This window comes from Psammomys obesus, unplaced genomic scaffold, assembly GCF_907164565.1.
Source record: "Psammomys obesus unplaced genomic scaffold, mPsaObe1.curated_primary_1811, whole genome shotgun sequence".
NCBI classification, from domain to species: domain Eukaryota; kingdom Metazoa; phylum Chordata; class Mammalia; order Rodentia; family Muridae; genus Psammomys; species Psammomys obesus.
In genome coordinates, this window is record NW_026596064.1 from 22,346,697 (window position 1) to 22,364,710 (window position 18,014).

General features: G+C 36.9%; 1 protein-coding gene across 6 annotated transcripts in view; it reads right to left on the minus strand.

Annotated features, from left to right (window-relative positions):
• The window catches only part of Atp6v1a (ATPase H+ transporting V1 subunit A), a 55,410-nt gene that overhangs the window by 16,817 nt on the left and 20,579 nt on the right, over positions 1-18,014 (minus strand). For 3 of the 6 annotated variants that reach the window (XM_055624896.1, XM_055624897.1, XM_055624900.1), the window contains exons 2-9: positions 15,235-15,332; positions 14,449-14,544; positions 12,111-12,239; positions 9,294-9,508; positions 8,914-9,051; positions 7,499-7,650; positions 5,116-5,278; positions 4,340-4,448 (exon numbers count right to left, since the gene is read on the minus strand). In XM_055624896.1, the coding sequence (XP_055480871.1) occupies positions 4,340-4,448; positions 5,116-5,278; positions 7,499-7,650; positions 8,914-9,051; positions 9,294-9,508; positions 12,111-12,239; positions 14,449-14,530 (988 nt within the window). In that variant the 5' untranslated portion in view covers positions 14,531-14,544; positions 15,235-15,332. Of the gene's footprint in view, positions 1-4,339; positions 4,449-5,115; positions 5,279-7,498; positions 7,651-8,913; positions 9,052-9,293; positions 9,509-12,110; positions 12,240-14,448; positions 14,545-15,234; positions 15,333-15,452; positions 15,667-18,014 lie in introns of those variants that run through there. The other 3 variants (XM_055624899.1, XM_055624898.1, XM_055624901.1) reach the window with 3 other exon arrangements.

The following is an 18,014-nucleotide window of genomic DNA, read 5'->3' on the forward strand; positions in this document are numbered from 1 at the left end:
AGCCTGAAATACATCTCCAAGCATAACTTGTCTGTACTATACATCAGGCATGCATATTTAACTAAGTGCACAACCAGACCTGTCCTATAAAACAAAACACCAACAAAGAAGTTTTTGGGTCTTGTGCTGTTACTTATCTCAGCCAAACCTTTCCAATACAGGTTTCTAATCTATTAAAATGGAGAAACTCCCACTCTACATACTTGTATATATTAAAGAAAATAAACTACACATAAATATCTTCAAAAAATAAATTATATGCAACTTTAAAGCAACAGAAACATATAGTTATGTCTGTATTGTCAGAGTCACCAAACCTAATACCCTAATTTTTGTTTTAGCAAGAACAAAACAAGCTTATACAAGCAAAGAGAAAAGTTGTAAACCAGCATTTTATTACGTACCACATCATGACTCCAGGATAAAAACACTAGGTCTAAAATGGTTTTACAAAAGAGCCTTTAATAACTCAATATTTAGGCATAAAAACACAATAAAAACACACCAGATAGTCTATCCTCATGTTTAGAACAGACTTTTTGTATAAGCACAGATGTGTTTTAGGTCTGTGATATAATGCTACCAATACTTGTAGAAAAGATAGACATGAGTAATCAAGGCCTCTCTCATGACCTACAGATTTCAGTGCCTACAAAGAAAAACCAAAAATATAACAACTGACAACTCAGATGAAACCCAAAAAAGCTGGAGCTAACACTCAGGGGTTAGCTGAGCACATGTGAGCACGGGTGGGGATGAGGGTGAAAAGTCAAAGGACAAACTGAGTTGCATTCATAGATTCAAAAAATCAGTATCTTCATCAATCAAAGAGCTTTTATAAATCAATAGGAAAGACATCTAAAAGGAAAACTGACAGTGGGAAGTTTTTAAGGAGATAATGAACATGGGAAAGAAGTTAGTTCATTTTACTTTATAGACTGACTAGGATGTAATAAAGCAACAATTGTTAAAATGTCAATCATAAGTTCTAAGTGCTCAGTACTTAAGTGTTTACTGTACTATTGCTTCAAGTTCTCTATGTGTTTGCTAACTGGATTAGCACTGGTAAAGGTGAAAAACAAACTTTCTCATAGTTATTGCAATACATAAATGGCTTTCAGAATTAAACCATAACCTAATGTTCACCACAAAGATGCCGGTTAGATTATTATTACTGAGGCTGCAGAGATGGTGCAGCAGTTAAGAGCACCCAGCCGGGTGGCCAAAACTCCAGTTCCAATGGGTATAATGTCCTCTTCTGGTCACTGCAGTCATTGTATTTATGCACTAGCACCCCATAATTTAAAATAGTTCTCTTTAAAAAAATTATGCATATGCTCTATCCATATAAAGAAAAACTGCAGTCATAAAAACAATGAGGTAGATTCCCTGTCTTAAAATCACACATGAATATACCATTTCCTTTTCATAAAAGTTACTACCAAACAAGAAGAGCAAAAAACAAAGCAAAACAAAAAACCCACAAAACACAAACAGAAAAACCCAAAAACAAACAAACAAAAAACAGTACTCCAAATTCAGTGTCTAATCCTGTGCTAAAGTAACAAGGGATATGATCTAAATAAGTGAAAACAAATACAGGTGTGAGGAAGCATCAAGAATTCACCTGAAGCCATACAACTCAAATAAAGCTTCTGTGATTAAATGTGATTAAAATTATATGTTCCATGGCCAGGGAAGTCATACAGTTTTCTCAACTTCCCACAGCCCTTGAAACATGTTTTGAAGACTGAAGAGCCACACATGCTAAGGAGCAAAATGACCAGTGGCAGAAGTTTCTTGGGCCCAGTTTGGTATGGAGAAGTAGTAGAAAGATGCAGGTAAAACACAACACATGCAGGCACTCCCTACTCCCATTACATAAAATGGGTGAGGCACAGGAGAGGAGAAAGAATTTACTACCAATGGCTTGCAGTTCACTTTAGAGAATGAGGGAAATAATCACACAATTGTGTTTCATAACACACTTTACAAACAACCATGAAGAATTCCTGTTCCCTTATACCAGTCATAGCCAGTCCCACCCATCTCTTAGAAGATGACTAATGGTAATAAATATCAGTATGAAATACTTAAATAAAAACAATATACATGTAAATACAGTGATGTGATGTCAAAATAGCCTGCCAAGGAACAGATGAAAAGTGTGACTACAGTGAATTAAAAAGAAAACCTTAATCCTGAATCCTTCCACAGACTATGATCTCAGAAAGTATATAACAAGAAGAGCTGCTTTATGAGCTGACAGAACCCAACAAAGACCTGGAACGAAAACAAAACTATTGTACAAATGCAGACTTCATTAGAAGTGACACTATTTATTTCGTGTATGGATGAAAGCCTATAGAGAAGAACTGGACAGGAAATGGTACCTGGAAAACAGAGGAAGGAGGTCCAATATGTCTAATGGAGGAAAAGGATTCAAATACAATTCTCAAAAATCTTTCAAAACAAAAAACACATTCAAAGACTAACAGGGTCCACGGCTTAGAAAGAAGTATCTAATCTATCAACACTGCCATACATCCTAAGAAAGCTATGAGACCTCAAATTTAAAGAGAAATTCCTTGCATCAATAAAGTCACTTCTAAAAGAGAGAGATTTATTCTCAGATTTTGTTCCCAATGTTTAATGCTTGAATAAGTATACTCAGGCAAAATAATATTGATCCAAAACTTTTGAACTTGGCCAAACCAAGGTTTGGATGTCCAGGTTTGGATAGGCATTCCTTCTACTTCAAAAATGAAACTTGTTTTTTTCATAAACAAAATAAATATTACTATGTTAACCCAGTAGATCATAAATCAGGAAGTCTATGCAAGTCAACATATATTAGGAAAAAACACCAGGCAAATGTATTGTTTTGTGATCTTTAAGAGAACTAGAATATATAATATATGGATATAGCTCATGAGTGCTTGCCTAGTATGTGCAAGACCCTGGAAGTGCAGAACAAAAATCAGGCAGCAGTGGGTGTGCAGGGGAAAAGACAGGGAGGAGGAACTGAAGAAGACAACAATGACTACTGGGGCAGCTGGACAGACATCTTATGTTTGGGGCTGGAGAGAAGCTCAAAGGTGAAAAGCTTGTGCTATTCTACTGTGGAGCTCCTGTCCCCTCCAGGTCTTTCTATCTCCCTCTTCTTCCATAAGGATTCTGCCACTCTGCCCAAAGTTTGGCCATGAATCTCAGTATCTTCTTCCATACCCTGGTAGGTAGAGTCTTTCAAATGTCCTCTGTGGAAGGCTCTTGTCATGTTCCTTGTCTTCTACTTCCTGTGTCTATCCTATTTGCCCTTCTGAATGAGGATTTATCATCTTCCCTAGAGTCCTCCTTGTTGTTTAGCTTCTTTAGGGCGATAGATTTTAGTATGTTTATCCTATATTATATGGCAAATATCCACTTATAAGTAAGTATATACCATATGTGTCTTTCTGCTTCTGGGATACCTCACTTAGGATGATCTTTTCTACTTCCCACTATTTGCCTGCAAATTTCATGATTTCCTTGTTTTTCATTGCTGAGTAGTAACAGTGCCACAATACCTGGACGCAGGCAGACCTGCAGAGATCAATACTCCAACCAAGGACCATGCATGGAAGAGGACCTAGGCCCACTGTTCGAAGGAAGTGCAATGGTTGCTCAGTTTCCAAGTGGGTACCCTAGTAAGGGATACAGGGGCTGTCTCTGACATGAATTCAGTGGCCAGCTCTTTGGTCACCTCCCCCTGGGGGATGCAGCCTTGCCAGGCCACAGAGAAAGATGATGTAGCCAGCCTCAATGAGAACTGATAAGCTAGGGTCAGATAGAAGACGAGGAGGAGCTCCTCTATCGGGGGACTAGGGAAAGGGCATAGGGGAAGAAGAGAGAGAGAGTGAGTGAGTGGGACTGGGAGGAGACAGGGAGGGGGCTGCAACAGGGATACAAAGTGAATAGATTATAATAAATAAATAAATATATTTTTTAAAAAAAGGTCATGTTGCTGTTGCAAAGGACTTGAGCTTTGTCCACAAAACCCTGTTGGGTAGCTCATAACTGCCTGAAACTCTAGGTGTAGCAGATCTGACAGCCCCTCTGTCCTCTAAGGGCACACATACATGTGGCAAACACACAAACACACACACATACACACAAATAAAAATCCTTTTAAAAACTTTACTTATTCTCATAATACATAAAATAAATTTGATATTTCTTAAAAGCTACAAATATGATTATATGGGAGTTTTTTAGAATGAAATTCTTTGGGAAAGAAAGACTGGGTGCATTGCTAAATTTAAGGACAGGTTTAAATTCTTTTATTCAGCTCCCAACTCACCAGTGTAGATGGAGGCTTCTCGTGCAGCCACAGGCATATTAGAGGTATTGGCTACCAGTGCTGTTCTCTTCATGATCGACTCTACTTTACCATCAACTTCCATAGTGAGCTAACGGTATAAAATCCATTAGTGATCTTCTAGTTTCTAAGTGTAAGTGTTAACATTTTAGTTTCTCCCCCTACTTTAAAAAACTATAAAACTTGTTTATGTCTAATCCTTTTGGTCAGAATTCCCAAAGAATATCACCCATCATGCCAACCTCTCTTCCGTGTTCCACAGTATTGTTTGACAAATGGATAATTTCATTTAGGACAAAGGAAACCCATTATTTTATGAAAAAGGAAATGTTACTACAATAACCAAGATCACAAAACCCATGTAAAGCTTACACAATTAAATGCTTGGTTTTCTAGGGTCCATTTTAGACACTGTCTCATGTAGTCCAGACTAGCCCTGAACTGGCTCTGCTGGCTCTGCCTACCAAATACAAGCGCGTGCCACCATACCCAGCCAAAACATAAATGCTTTTTTGTTTTATCACTCTCATAAGAGAGAACAAAGATGATAAATTTTTAAGTGTCTAACCTTGAATAACTCACTTTTCATTTTTTAAAATATACAAATCAATCACAAATATTAATTTAAAATTCTTTGAAAGTATCTTGACAACCAAAGCACTATTCTTTACCCAAAAAACATAAACTATTAATTGCCAATGACAGCTGATATGCAGTATTTTCTCTGGAAGATTTTTTGGAGTTTTCTACAGACAGACCTCAGGGAAGTCCCGAAGAACTTCTGACATTTCATTTCCTCTTTCACCACATCCTACATAGATGATCACATCACTGTTGGAATACTTGGATAGAGACTGTGAAATCACAGTCTTTCCACAGCCAAAAGCACCTGGAATAGCAGTAGTTCCTCCCTGAACACACCTGAAGGACAACAAAACAAAAATCAAAAGAAATAGTTATTACTCAGTTGGCTTGCTAATATATACTATCAAATAAAGTAGGTAAGTAATAAAAAATTAAGGTAATTACTCTGAAACATTTCTATACATATACATATATATATATATAATCTATAGCTGACGTAATTATTGGCAACTTATTTGTGCTTAATAGCCTATGTTTTAAGGTGGATGCAAACCAGGTATGATGCTGCATGCCTTTTATCCCAGAAGGTGGATGTCTGTTTGAGTCTAGCCTGTGCTACTTGGTGAGTTCTAAGACAGCCAGGGCTACACAGAGACCCTGCCTTAACTAACTAAACTAACTAACTAACCCAACAAAACAAAACAAAAAACAAACAACAACAAAAAAAGATGGATGTGACAGTTCATGCCTGCTGTCCCAGTATCTGGGAGGCTGAGGCAGTAGGAGCATCCATGACTTGGAAGTTAGCTTGAATTTCATAGTATCCTAGGCAAGGGTGAGGTACAGAGTGATTCACTGTTTCAAAACAATAACAAAAATTAGCAAATATTTTATTATGATTAACCATCTCTATCATTTACAGTAGATGGAAAGTGAAAGTGTATTCCACAAGACACCCAAGGAATGGCTATATGAAAATAGTGAGATAAACAAAATAGCACTAATGACCATGCTTATACAAGTCTGTTCATGAAAAGACAACACATGAATTAAAACTATAAACCACATTTCTCTCCTTTTTAAGGAGTAGAAAAAGGGCTAGGAAACTCATACCTTCCCAAAAAGTCAGTACAGGAGTTGTGAACAGATAAGAGCAGGGGGATCATGGCTAGGCAATATTCAAAGTTGTGAGGAATTAAAAATTTATTGCTTAAATTGATCAAGTACAGGAGCAACTGTTGATACAAATGAGATCAGTTCAAGGGAACAGCAATGCTAAGTGCAGAGCAGAATGAATTCATGTGGTGAGAGGGTCACGTGTATTCTTCAAGAGCTTGGCCATGAAGATGAGGGGGAAAGTAGTGACAAGTAGAAAGGATAAACAGGGTAAAGTAAATCCTTTTTCTCCTTTTCCCTTCCTTCTTTCTCACTAAATAGGATTCTTACAAAAAGAGGCAGAAGAGGGAGAAATATTTGAAGAACGTAGAAATATGATAAACTCCAAAAGGGGAGAGAAGAGATGGATGGAATGTGCATTAAGTGGTGGGAGATGGAGGGAGTGCCAGGCTTCATAGTCTCTGATTTCTCAGAGAAAGGGGAAGAGACATGGATGGAGTTGAATATTTGAATTAAATAGAGAAACCTGAAACAGCTGCTGAGAAGAGCAGACATTTATAGTAGAGAAAGCAGGACTGCTACACAGCGGTGTGGACAGAAATCAATTTCCATGGATTTTTCTGGGGGTTTTCTGTGTTATGTGCAAAGCAGAAGGACACAGCTGGACAGATTCATAGTTGGGATTTTGCCAGGTGAGTCTGATGGAATACAAAGCTTTATTATACCACTAGAAAATATTCATAAGAAGCAGTCTGTGGAGGATAATCTGAGTAAGGAAGTATACAAGATAGGAGGCAGTGACAGCAAGGAAGTCAAAGGACAGAGGTCTTGGTAGGTAAGAGTAAGAGTAACCCAAGAGCAACTCTGAAGAGTAAGAGCCTTCAGTGAGAATGCAGGGAGGTGGTGGCCTAAGGTCAGTGTCAAAGTGCCTGCTTAGGGTGAGGCACGGCCTTCTTTTTTAAAGATGAGTTTAGTGATGCAAGGTTGAGGCAGAAACCAATGTTTTCTGGAAATTAAATGATGAGGTCATGCTAGAAAATACAACAGCATGCAGTAAAGCACCATGTCTAACAAAAGGAAGTAAAATGTTTCTCAGCAATGAAAACGGAAAAGAGCATACTAAATTAGTACTATTAGCAGCATATAGTAACACCACTCCACTAATTCTAGAACAACCTAAGAAAGACAGTTATGTGCTTTGTCACAGATAGTCTTTTGGAAATGTTACTTTTCAGTAAGTTTTTAAAACCGTGACTGTGGAGGAAAAAAACTTTTGAGTCTCAATTTTTGGCAACAGATGTTAACTAATTCACCATTGCTACCATAGATAAAACTCTGAGGTCACAGTATTAAATACAGAGAACTCACCTCTGTAAAGATTATGACAAGACAGATACATATGGTGACTTTGGAGCAAATGGTGGGACACAACAAACTTACGGAAAAAGGGCATCAAGAACCCTCTGGCCAGTGAGCAAGGGATGATTGGCGGGGAGCTTCTCAGTGACGGGCCGCACCTGACGCACAGGCCATACTTGAACCATGTTGAACTTTTCCTTCACACCTTCAAATTCAAGCTCCAGGACGACATCCTAGAGAAACAAAACAAAACAAAAAAGGCAGTAGAATTTTAAAGGTGGCTAAATCTGTGAATTGTTCTTCCAAAATGTAAATAAGTATCTCCAGGTTCCTCTTGTGGATACAACAGTGCTTTTATATAAGTAAGAAGGGAGACATATGGTTTTTATTATGTGTCTTTATATGTGATCATACATTTTATAGTAGGTGCATTATCATCTCATTGACTAATAAAAAGTATGGTAGGTTTTTGGAAAGGAACACATCAAGCAATAAATAGCTACATAAACTGTACATGCATGTACAGAAAAGCCTTAGAGGTCACACATGCTCCTTGGATTAGGGAAAAATGCAAGATTCACATTTACTTTTCATCCTATTTTATTATAATAATCATACTGCTTTAATAAAAAATACATGTAAGAGCTCACAAACAATATTCTTTTATTTATGTTTAAAAAGGAAGTGATATGACAACATCTATGAACACTGAGGCTGTTTCAACTATTCACAAATAACTCCAAATTTCAGGAGAAACCTATAGTTTGGTTAATACGGGAATGGTCTGCTCTAGGGCAATTCCTCCGCTTGGAATGAGCAAGTCTCTAAGCTAGTGAACAAATCTAGACAGCTGTTCCAGAACCCCAAACCAACATGTGTTCTCTGTATGTTGTAAAGCACACACTTATTTCTGTAAACACTTTTTAAAAACTGCTTATTGCATTTTACTAGGGCGACACTACATGCTCTCACAGTCTTCTCAATAAAACTATCTTCAGATTCAAAGACTGATAGGAATCTATTGTGTCTGACATTGGGTGACTATAAAATTAATAAAGTAAATAAAGTTAATAAATTAAGTTAAAAATGGTGGACTTAAAGTAAGAATCCACACAACCTTCTTTATAATTAACTATGTAAAATACTGACTGGCAGTTAAAATCAGGTCTATTCTAAATCTAATGAATATGAGATTTAGGCAAATCCATCAGTTAAGAAGAGAGAAAAAATAGCATATTCTTAAGTCCAGGTAAAAACAAAATTATCCATAAGAATTCACACAGTTCAGTGGTAGAGTGATTGCCTAGTATGTGTGAGGTTCTGGACTTGTGCCCTGTCATCACAAAGGTAAGTAAATAAATGGACAAATAAACAAATAAAACAGGAGTCACTCAAAACCTACATATTAGAAATGCTTTAATGCTTTCAGGGCACTAAACTGTAACTGTCATATATGATCATGCTGCTGTGTAGAAGAAAGCCCAGGTGGTACTTACAGAGGCATCATAATGCCCAGGAGGTGCGATGTAAGTCACGCTTCCTCTGTTGCGTGGTGGTAACATGATTTTGTGTTTGATGAGCGAGTTCTCAATGACAATCCCATAAATATCCCCACCAGTGATATGACTACCAACCTAAGGAACAAATGCATTCACTCTTTAATGCTCAAAAACACCCAAGTAGACTTACTCTTATTTTAGTAATATAAAATCACTTGCCTAACTCAAGAATAAAGCATTAGTTCTACAGTCAGTAACTGCATTAAAACCACATCCATGGTTTATATTTATTTAAATTAAGACTACAAAACAGTTCACTAAATACACATTTCATATTCTTTCCCCAACTTTAGGGACTCCTGGTTACACAGACATACCCGTAGGTTTTTGCTGGGTGTAAATTCCCATTTGATATCTCTGCTAAGGGCAGACACATTTACTCCTCTGGGGATGTAGATACTTTGGGTCTGACTGCTGATATCTGATAGAGGTCTCTGAATTCCATCAAAAATGGCTCCCATAATGCCAGGACCAAGCTCTACTGAGAGTGGTTTACCAGTGCGGAGTACAGGGTCTCCAACAGAGACTCCAGCTAGAAACAGCAGTTGAGGAAAACTTAAAACCAAAGTGTGAAGATACTATTAATAGGCAATATCAGTTTAAAAGAGAAATGACATTTAAAAAGATGATAAAATAAGTTCCCAGGATTTTCCATATTTTTGATATTTCAATAGTATTTTTCTGTGTCTAAGGAAAAACACTTCTAGGTAATAAATACTCACATCCAAAGAGTCTGATAAATGTGTATATTCTGACAACTGAATATCAATGAAAGAATCACTTGTAAACTATAAACTGAGAATAAAAACAATCAACTTTAGTCCTAAATGACAACAGTAAGACTGGAAGCCTACTGAATACTTATTTTTACCTCGTTGGATTTTAGCTCAGCTTCACAAACATGATGCCACTGACAAGAATGTAATGCAACAAAATATGTAAGTGGTTAGTCAAGTCTGATGAAGTGTCTAGTATTCCAGTGTGAACCTCAAAAATTCTGAATGACCTGGGAGCCTTCACGTGAGTCTGCTACAGCTGCCCAAATGCCTCTGCACGGTTTGGAAGTCGCAGGTTTAATAAAAGCAAAAGCCTCTCATTCATTTATAATTTTGAACATACTGCTAAAGAATAATAGTTTTCTATAAAGAACAGTGGTACCTAGACCAAAAATTTGAAAATTTAAGAACTAAGGAAATGCTTTAGGAAGAGAAGATAAAGCCTAAAAGTGAGCAAAGGCAGTGAAATGCCTTGTTTTATAGTATTTGTTGGCAGTACAATTAATAAAACTTTTACTGAGATTTAGGAAGGTCTTTCAAAATTAAAAATGGTTACAATGTAGCATTTTAAAAGAAAGACTATAAATCATCAAAATTTATAGTATTTGTTACTAACTCATGATAATACTATATGCTGGGATTATATGTAGCTATTAAAAAAGAACACCTATAAATAATCATAAAAGGTCTCAAAAACATGTATTTTCATTATCAGTATCAAATGATTTTTTAAACCTATAAAAAGTTAAAAGAATTTCTCAAAAACCACTTCTGTATCTCTAGATTGCATCATTACATTTTACTATATTTATCACATCATCTTTAGATTCTGCAATCCAAATATCTTTAAATGGTAAACATGTACAGAATACAGTATACAGTGTGTTATCTTATGGAAAGGACAAATATATATTCCATTTGCTAGGATACACAATTTAAGTTAAAACAAAGTAAAATGATACATATATCTATAAAAATGCCTTAATGAAACCCATTATTTTATATGCTAAAGTAAACCTAAAAGTACAGAAGTACATAAAGATATACAATCATTACAAGCAACTAATCAAAGTGCTTATATAGTCTTGAAATCAGCAATAGAGGCCAAAAAATGTAGGGAGTACTGTCACTGCATACATTTTCATTAACTTTAAGTCTACAAACCATGTAAAAAAGAGTGTAACTATGAGGTAAGGTACAGCTCAGTAGTAGAATGTATGCTTGGCACATATGAAGGAGGTTCTGTGTTGCCTTGCAAACATGAGGATATGAATTCAATCTCCAGAAACCATGTTAAAAAAGCATATTCTTCCAATCTAAGCCCTGGGGAGCCTGTGTCAAATTCTTGGGGCTGGCCAGCCAGCAAGACTAGCCTATTCTACATGCTCTATGCAAAATGAGAGCTCTTGTCTCAAAACTCATGTTGGACGGCATTTCAGGTTGTCTCCTGGCCTTCACCACAGGCATGTGCACCTGCACATAGACAAATAGAGACTTCTAATTTCATTTTTAGATGACTTTGTTCTACATTAGTACCTACTATTCATACAGGAAATACCTCCAAGCATGCTTCTAAGAATAACAAGAAAGCAAAATCTGCTTAAAACTCTTAAGAATTAACGCTGACCTTGAGAATTAAAAGTGTTTCAAAAGACCAGTTCTTTGTGAGGCTTACATTTCTTTACATTTTAATTTCTACTGGAAATAAATTTTTAGCATTAGTTTATTGTGTATACACGAGTGCAGGCATGGGAAGGAGAGGAGAACTTCATCCCATCCGTTTTCTCCCTCCACTTTTGCCTAAGTTCCAGGGATCAGACTCATCCTGCTGGGCTTGGCGCCAAGCACCTTTATATGCTGGCTCTCCTGTAAGCCCTTCCTGTTTTTCACAGAAAACTGTACAGAGATCCTGTGCTTAAGAATCAGTATTGTAGCAACCCAACAGTAAAGAGTTCTTAGTGCCACATTTATAATATTCATTATTATAATGAATATAGTATTCATTAAAGATTGAGAACAGTGAAGGATCCATATTTATTATTTTAAATAAAAATCATGAATGGGCAATTTTAACCATATATACCAATATCATTATTCCACTTGTGCTTTCTTCTGCAGTATGAAATCTTCTAAACAAATTTCCAACTAGATTACCTGAAGTTTTTAACACTAGATGTTAAAGCAATGAAAATTCTGAATGTAATTCCAATTTCTTCACTAAGGGCACTAATTCCCAGTAGCTTTCCCTCAATATATTCCTTTATGACATGTACCTGTCATGCACCATCACTGGTTATTATTGCTTCTACTTTGCAACATCACTCAGAAGGGGGCAGGAAATTGACCAGAAAAGGATACAAGTTTCTTCATACACCTGAATGGTAGCCATGTCACCTTCCAATCGAATAATCTCTCCAACCAGCTCGCTGTGACCTACTCTCACCAGCTCATACATAGCTGCACCTGCCATGTCACAGGCTGTAACCACTGTAAGGAACAAGATACTGTTGATCCAAAGTTCTGTGCGTAATTACATTTAATTTTAATCTAATAAACGCAGTTGCATGCCTTCCCATTTATTCATAGGAAGAAAAACTCCCACTATGGAGTAGCTGTTACAATTTCACGTAAAGATTTATTTTTAGTAAACGATATGAAGAACAAAACAAAATGAACTTGTTAGGCTAAAGTTATTGATTAATGCAATTCAAAAGCAGCCTATTTTAAGCACATGAAGTCCTATATGAAAACTCTTACCTTGTAGTATGAAGTACATTCTGAACAACCCAAGTTACCGTAATACATGCAATGAAGGGTTTTGGAACCATAAACAAACAAACAAACAAACAAACAAACAAGCAAACAGCTTACACTGGAAGAGCTTTAGAATGTTATACAGTATCAGTTTATTGTGCTTGTTTATCCTTGAATGAGAACAATAAGGCAAAGTTTTTACTTTTTACTACTTTAAGCCAGTGCTTCTAAAGTTTCCTTGGCTGTGGTGTGGACCTTCAATAAGCTGGTAATTCTAGGGCAAACACACAAACAAAAACCTTATACATCTGTAGCCTTAGCACTTGGGAAGCAGAGACAGGAGTGTCAGATTTCAAGGTCAGTTTTGATTATATATAGCAAGTTCAAGACCAGCCTATACTACATATAGCAAGTTCAAGGCCAGCACAGGCTACTTTAAATCTTGTCTCAAAATAACACCATCACCCCATACATGCATATGTAATCCCTCTTATAACATGGTTATAAGTCATGTTTATAACCAGCACACCACTGTATAAACTTTCAGTTAAGAAAGGACCTCTATTTTTTCTTTTTTTCGCAAGTAGGAGCCAGAATTAGAACTTGCTATTTTGGACCATGCTGTCTAGCAAGCAGAAGTTATTTATCTGGAAGGGAAAGAAGGGTGTCACATTTGTAGAAATATGTAAGAATGAACCTATTCTTACCATTTAGCTTCTGATACAACTGACTACAACTATGTGATAGGGACCTATTCTTACCATTTAGCTTCTGATACAACTGACTACAACTATGTGATAGGGACTATTGGAGTAAAAAAGAATGTTTAATTAATCCTGCTTTAGAAACTGAAGATTTGTTCATTTCTTGTTTACTTCTGTATCTAAATAAAGAACTAAGATGGTCTGAAATATCAGATAATTAATATCACTTCTCTATTAATAAGTACTTGGAAATCAACTCCAGGACAGTAGCCTACACATTTTCACACAACAGTTTTACCTAAGCTCTCTGATGCTGTTCCTTTGCTCTATTCCTAAAAGTTCTCATGTTTTGCGTATCACTAAGGAGAAACTGTTCATGTGATCACAAGAGATAAAAAAAAAAAAATAGTGAAATATTTATTCTTCTTGCCAGTGAGCTGGAGCTCACTTAGCTCTTGGAGAGAGAAAAGTGGAACACACCAATTAAACCCCTCATTTTGCATATACACCAAAAAGGTGTCATCACCTTCACTATAATTAGAACAAGACAAAAACTACAGCATGAAACTTAAAGGAAAAATGGATTTTAATATCAACAAACAGATTGCAATTCTAAATTGTAATTCAGATTTTTAGTCAGAATATTCAACAAAAAAAAGTGAATACTGAAATGAGATAATTATTTAAAATCAGAGCTCCAAGGTTTGATGAAGTGGATATAAAATTTACAACTACTTTCTATTCTCAGTGTCAGGTCATGAGACTTCTCTCTTGTAGTCAGCTGAGAGATCACTGGAGAAATCATTCAGATGGACATATGAACATAAGGAAGAATAGGTATCATTCCTAAGAAATGCCCTAAGATCATTATTAAAGCTCAAGTCAAATCGCTAGACATTAACTGAACATTTACTATACAAAAGGCACTGTGCATTCAAAGCTATAAACCTTAAAGGTTTTTCAAGTTCAAATTTAACAATATTAAGCTCTATTTACCTAACAAGCATGGTATCGTAAAGTTGCATCTCAATGACAGACCATTAAATGTACATGATTAGTGCTGGATGAACCATTACAATGCCATATTACTTCACTCTCATATTCACTATGAGATCTTAAAGTAACAAAACATTTATGTGGGTCAGCAGAAACCTGTGTTTCTCCCCAGGGCACCTTAAGAAGATGCTGACCACAAGTGAGACATGCTTGCTCTTAGATGATTACTACATATTGCTTACCAGGCCCTGACACTCCATGTACATAACCGAATGTGCTTTCCTTATCTTCATCACGTATTTTGGGTAGCCTGGAGAAATCCATTGTGTTAATTTCACCTAAGAGAGGGGGTGGAGAGCAAGAAAGTAAATCATGATTACAAACTCTTAAAACGAAATAATTAGCAGTTACAATACCATTTAAAAATAATGTGTAACATTACACACACACACACACACACACACACACACACACACACACACACTTTGGTTTTTCTCTTTGTAGCCCTGGCTGTTCTGAAACTCACTGCAGATCAGGCTAGCCTCAAACTCAGAGCTCTACCTGCCTCTGCGTTCTCAGTGCTGGGACTTAAAGACATTTGCCATTATCACCCGGCTTAACATAAAATTCTTAAAATTTAGTTTAAAATACCTCATTCTTAGATAAGCCACCATTATAATAACTACAATGAATGCTTACATTCATATTCTATAAAAAACTAGAATTTTCTGATTTATCTAGCTAGCCCTTTAAAATTAATATCCTCACCCATTATTTCTAACTTCCTCTCCAATTATTCTGACTCATTCCATAAAGCCTCAGAGCTTTGTGAAGGCTTTGTCTGAAGAACGTTTCTTTTAGGTTACCTAGCCCAGACCCTCCTTTAGAACTCTATTCAAACGCCACCTTCATGTGGCTGCTCTAAGCAGCAATTTAAATTGTGACATACTGTCACAATTTTTCCAACACTTTATTCATTATTTTTAATCTTTTGAGTGTTTTGTCTTAATGTATGTATGTGCTCATACCTGGTACCTGCAAGAGGCCAGAAGAGGGTGTCAGATTCCTTGGAACTGGAGTTATGGACAGTCGTGAGTCACCGTGTTAGGAACTGAATCCAGGTCTTCTGAAAGAGGAACAAGTGCGTGTGACCACCGAGCCATCTCTCTAGCCCCACCCTTGATTGATTTTTAATCATAGACCTTTTTATAGTGTAACTAACTGTGTATTTTACATTAAAACCTACCTTTAAAATTTGCCTGGGGGCATTTTCCCTTGTCTTTTAGTAGAACACAGAACCAGTTAAGAAAATTTAGTTCAGGAGCTTGAAAGAGGTTTAGTGGTTAAGATCACTTGCTCTTGCAGAGGACCAGGTTCAATCCACATGGTGGCTCACAACTACTAGGTACCTCCAGTTCTTGGAGAGGCAGGGAGGCTGACATCCTCTTCTGGCCTCCTCAGGCACCAGGCATGCACATGCTGCACATACATGCAAGCAAAACTCATACATACAAAATAAAAATACATAAATCTTAAAAAAAGAAAAAAAAAACCCTTAAGTCAACCTCTACCTTTAGAGAAGTAAAATCTGAAAACTCTAGACAACAGCCCATATCTAAACAGAAAATAGAAGCTTGGCCTTGTGACTCACAGTTGTATTCCCAGCACCTGGGAAACAGTCAGGAGGTCTGTCAAAAGGTTTGAAGCCAGCCTGGTCTACAAAGAAAGGTCCATACCAGCCTGTACGACAAAGAACCCTGCCTAAAATCAAAAAACAAAACAAAAAGAAAAGAAAAACAACAACAACACATAAAACAATAACCAAAAAGGAAAGTCGACCATGGGCTCTAAAGTTGAGACTACTGATTTACCTTAGTAATTATTATGATTATATTAGGGTGGCAGAACAAATGCTGTATGTGTGAAAAGTTAAATAACACCCCCAATCAACCACAAAGTTAGTCATAGGTCATTCAGCAATAAAGTGGCAACTCATATGCAGATGTGGTTCAAAGACTACAATGTTAAATGAGGCCACCTTGAAGGTCAGGTAGTATTTGCACAAACTAGGAAAGGCACCCTGTTGTTGATAGGTCAACAACAAAAGAATGGGAATAAAACATTCAGGAACAGCAACCAGACCAGCTTGGCTGGTATAAAAGCTTATGTTAGGGCAACAATAGGAAATAAGAATGCAAAGATATATGATACTAATTTATGGGTCTCTACCTGAATGTCAAGAAAACAAATACACTTCATCCTATGGACAAAAGGAAGTAAGTGAAAATCGAAGGAAGAATGGTGTTTTGTTGTTCTAACATATTAAATCGGGGGAAGACTGCACGTAGAACGAGAAACTAAATTCTAGGCTTGAAAGTCAATGAACATCTATGTACTGAATGTTTATTGCATTCCTCCCATGGGAACAGTCCTGTTTTTAAAGCTAGAGAATAAAAGCCGCAAGTTACACACGCTACTGTTTTCTATTTTTAAGGAGCTTTTGCTGATTTACCCAACTGAAATACACAGAACATGATGTTAAGTGCTCAATTAAGGTATAAACACTGTATGGGGAACAAAGGAGAAACTGGCCCTACTGTAGAGAATGTAGGTAAAGTATAGATCAATATGGATAAAGCATATATACCAAAAGGAAGTTGGAAAGCAAGTTTTGAGGACGGTTGAGTCCAGATAAAAACACAGGCAGGGAAAGCCAACTCCTGAACTTCGCTGAGTATGGCAACATAAGGAGTGATTCCTAATATTTTGAAGATGCTACAGGATTACATACCACATACACACAATTTGCAATCTTTAGCTAAAATATAACAAAGCTGGTGTAGACATTAGGAATCTTGGGTGTTACTCACTGAGACCTGGGCTCAGGCTGGCTAGCCAGAGAGCTCTAGGTACCATCAGTCTCAGCCTCCATAAGCACATGGTGCCTCACCTGACTTTTTAGTGGGTGTATGCTGAAAACTGCTGAATTGGGCCCTCATCCTTGCACCACATTTACCAATTGAACTATCTTCCTAGCACTAAGAACAAGATTTTCCCAACACACATACAGATATACACATACAAAATTCTTTAGGCCCTGCCTCAGTAGTTAGAATTTAATGTTCTTAACAGAGGAGATGAGTATAATTACCAGGACCCGTATGCTAGCTCACAATGGTCTATAATCCAGTTCCTGGAGATCTAATGGCTATTCTGACCTCTGTGGGGTCCTGCAAGTATGCGACGTGTACACACACATACAGTCAAATAAACATGGTAATGAAGTCATCACCCAGACTAAGTTTTTCCCCAGTGTGGTATTCCCTGTATAGTATTTGTGATACATGATCATCTGCCCAGTAAAGAGGAAACAGCATGAGACCTTGAGTCAGCTGACTTGGGATCACACTTATGTTCCTCTAATGATATGCTGCAGGAAAACTTCAGACAAATCAAAATCTCTTACCTTTAAATGAAAAACAAGAATTATGCTGCCATTTACGCAAGAATTCTGACTTAAGTCCAGATTTGGTCAAACATTCCTCGTGAAATGAGAAATGCTCACAAACACTCCCCTAGCAATGCTACTTGAATTGCATCTCAAAATTGAAAAAGCCACTTAGTTCCAGAAATGCCTTCTTTCACAAGGAGTACACATGACTTCCTGTCCATCCTCTGAGAGTGTCTTCTGTTGTTCCTTGCTCAAAGGCAGTCTTTTTATGGAACCTCCCTCCTTGGACTATTCTTTCAGAAAGTAATTTATGTTTGTATTGATCGGTTTTAAAATGAAGCAATAGAAATAAAAATG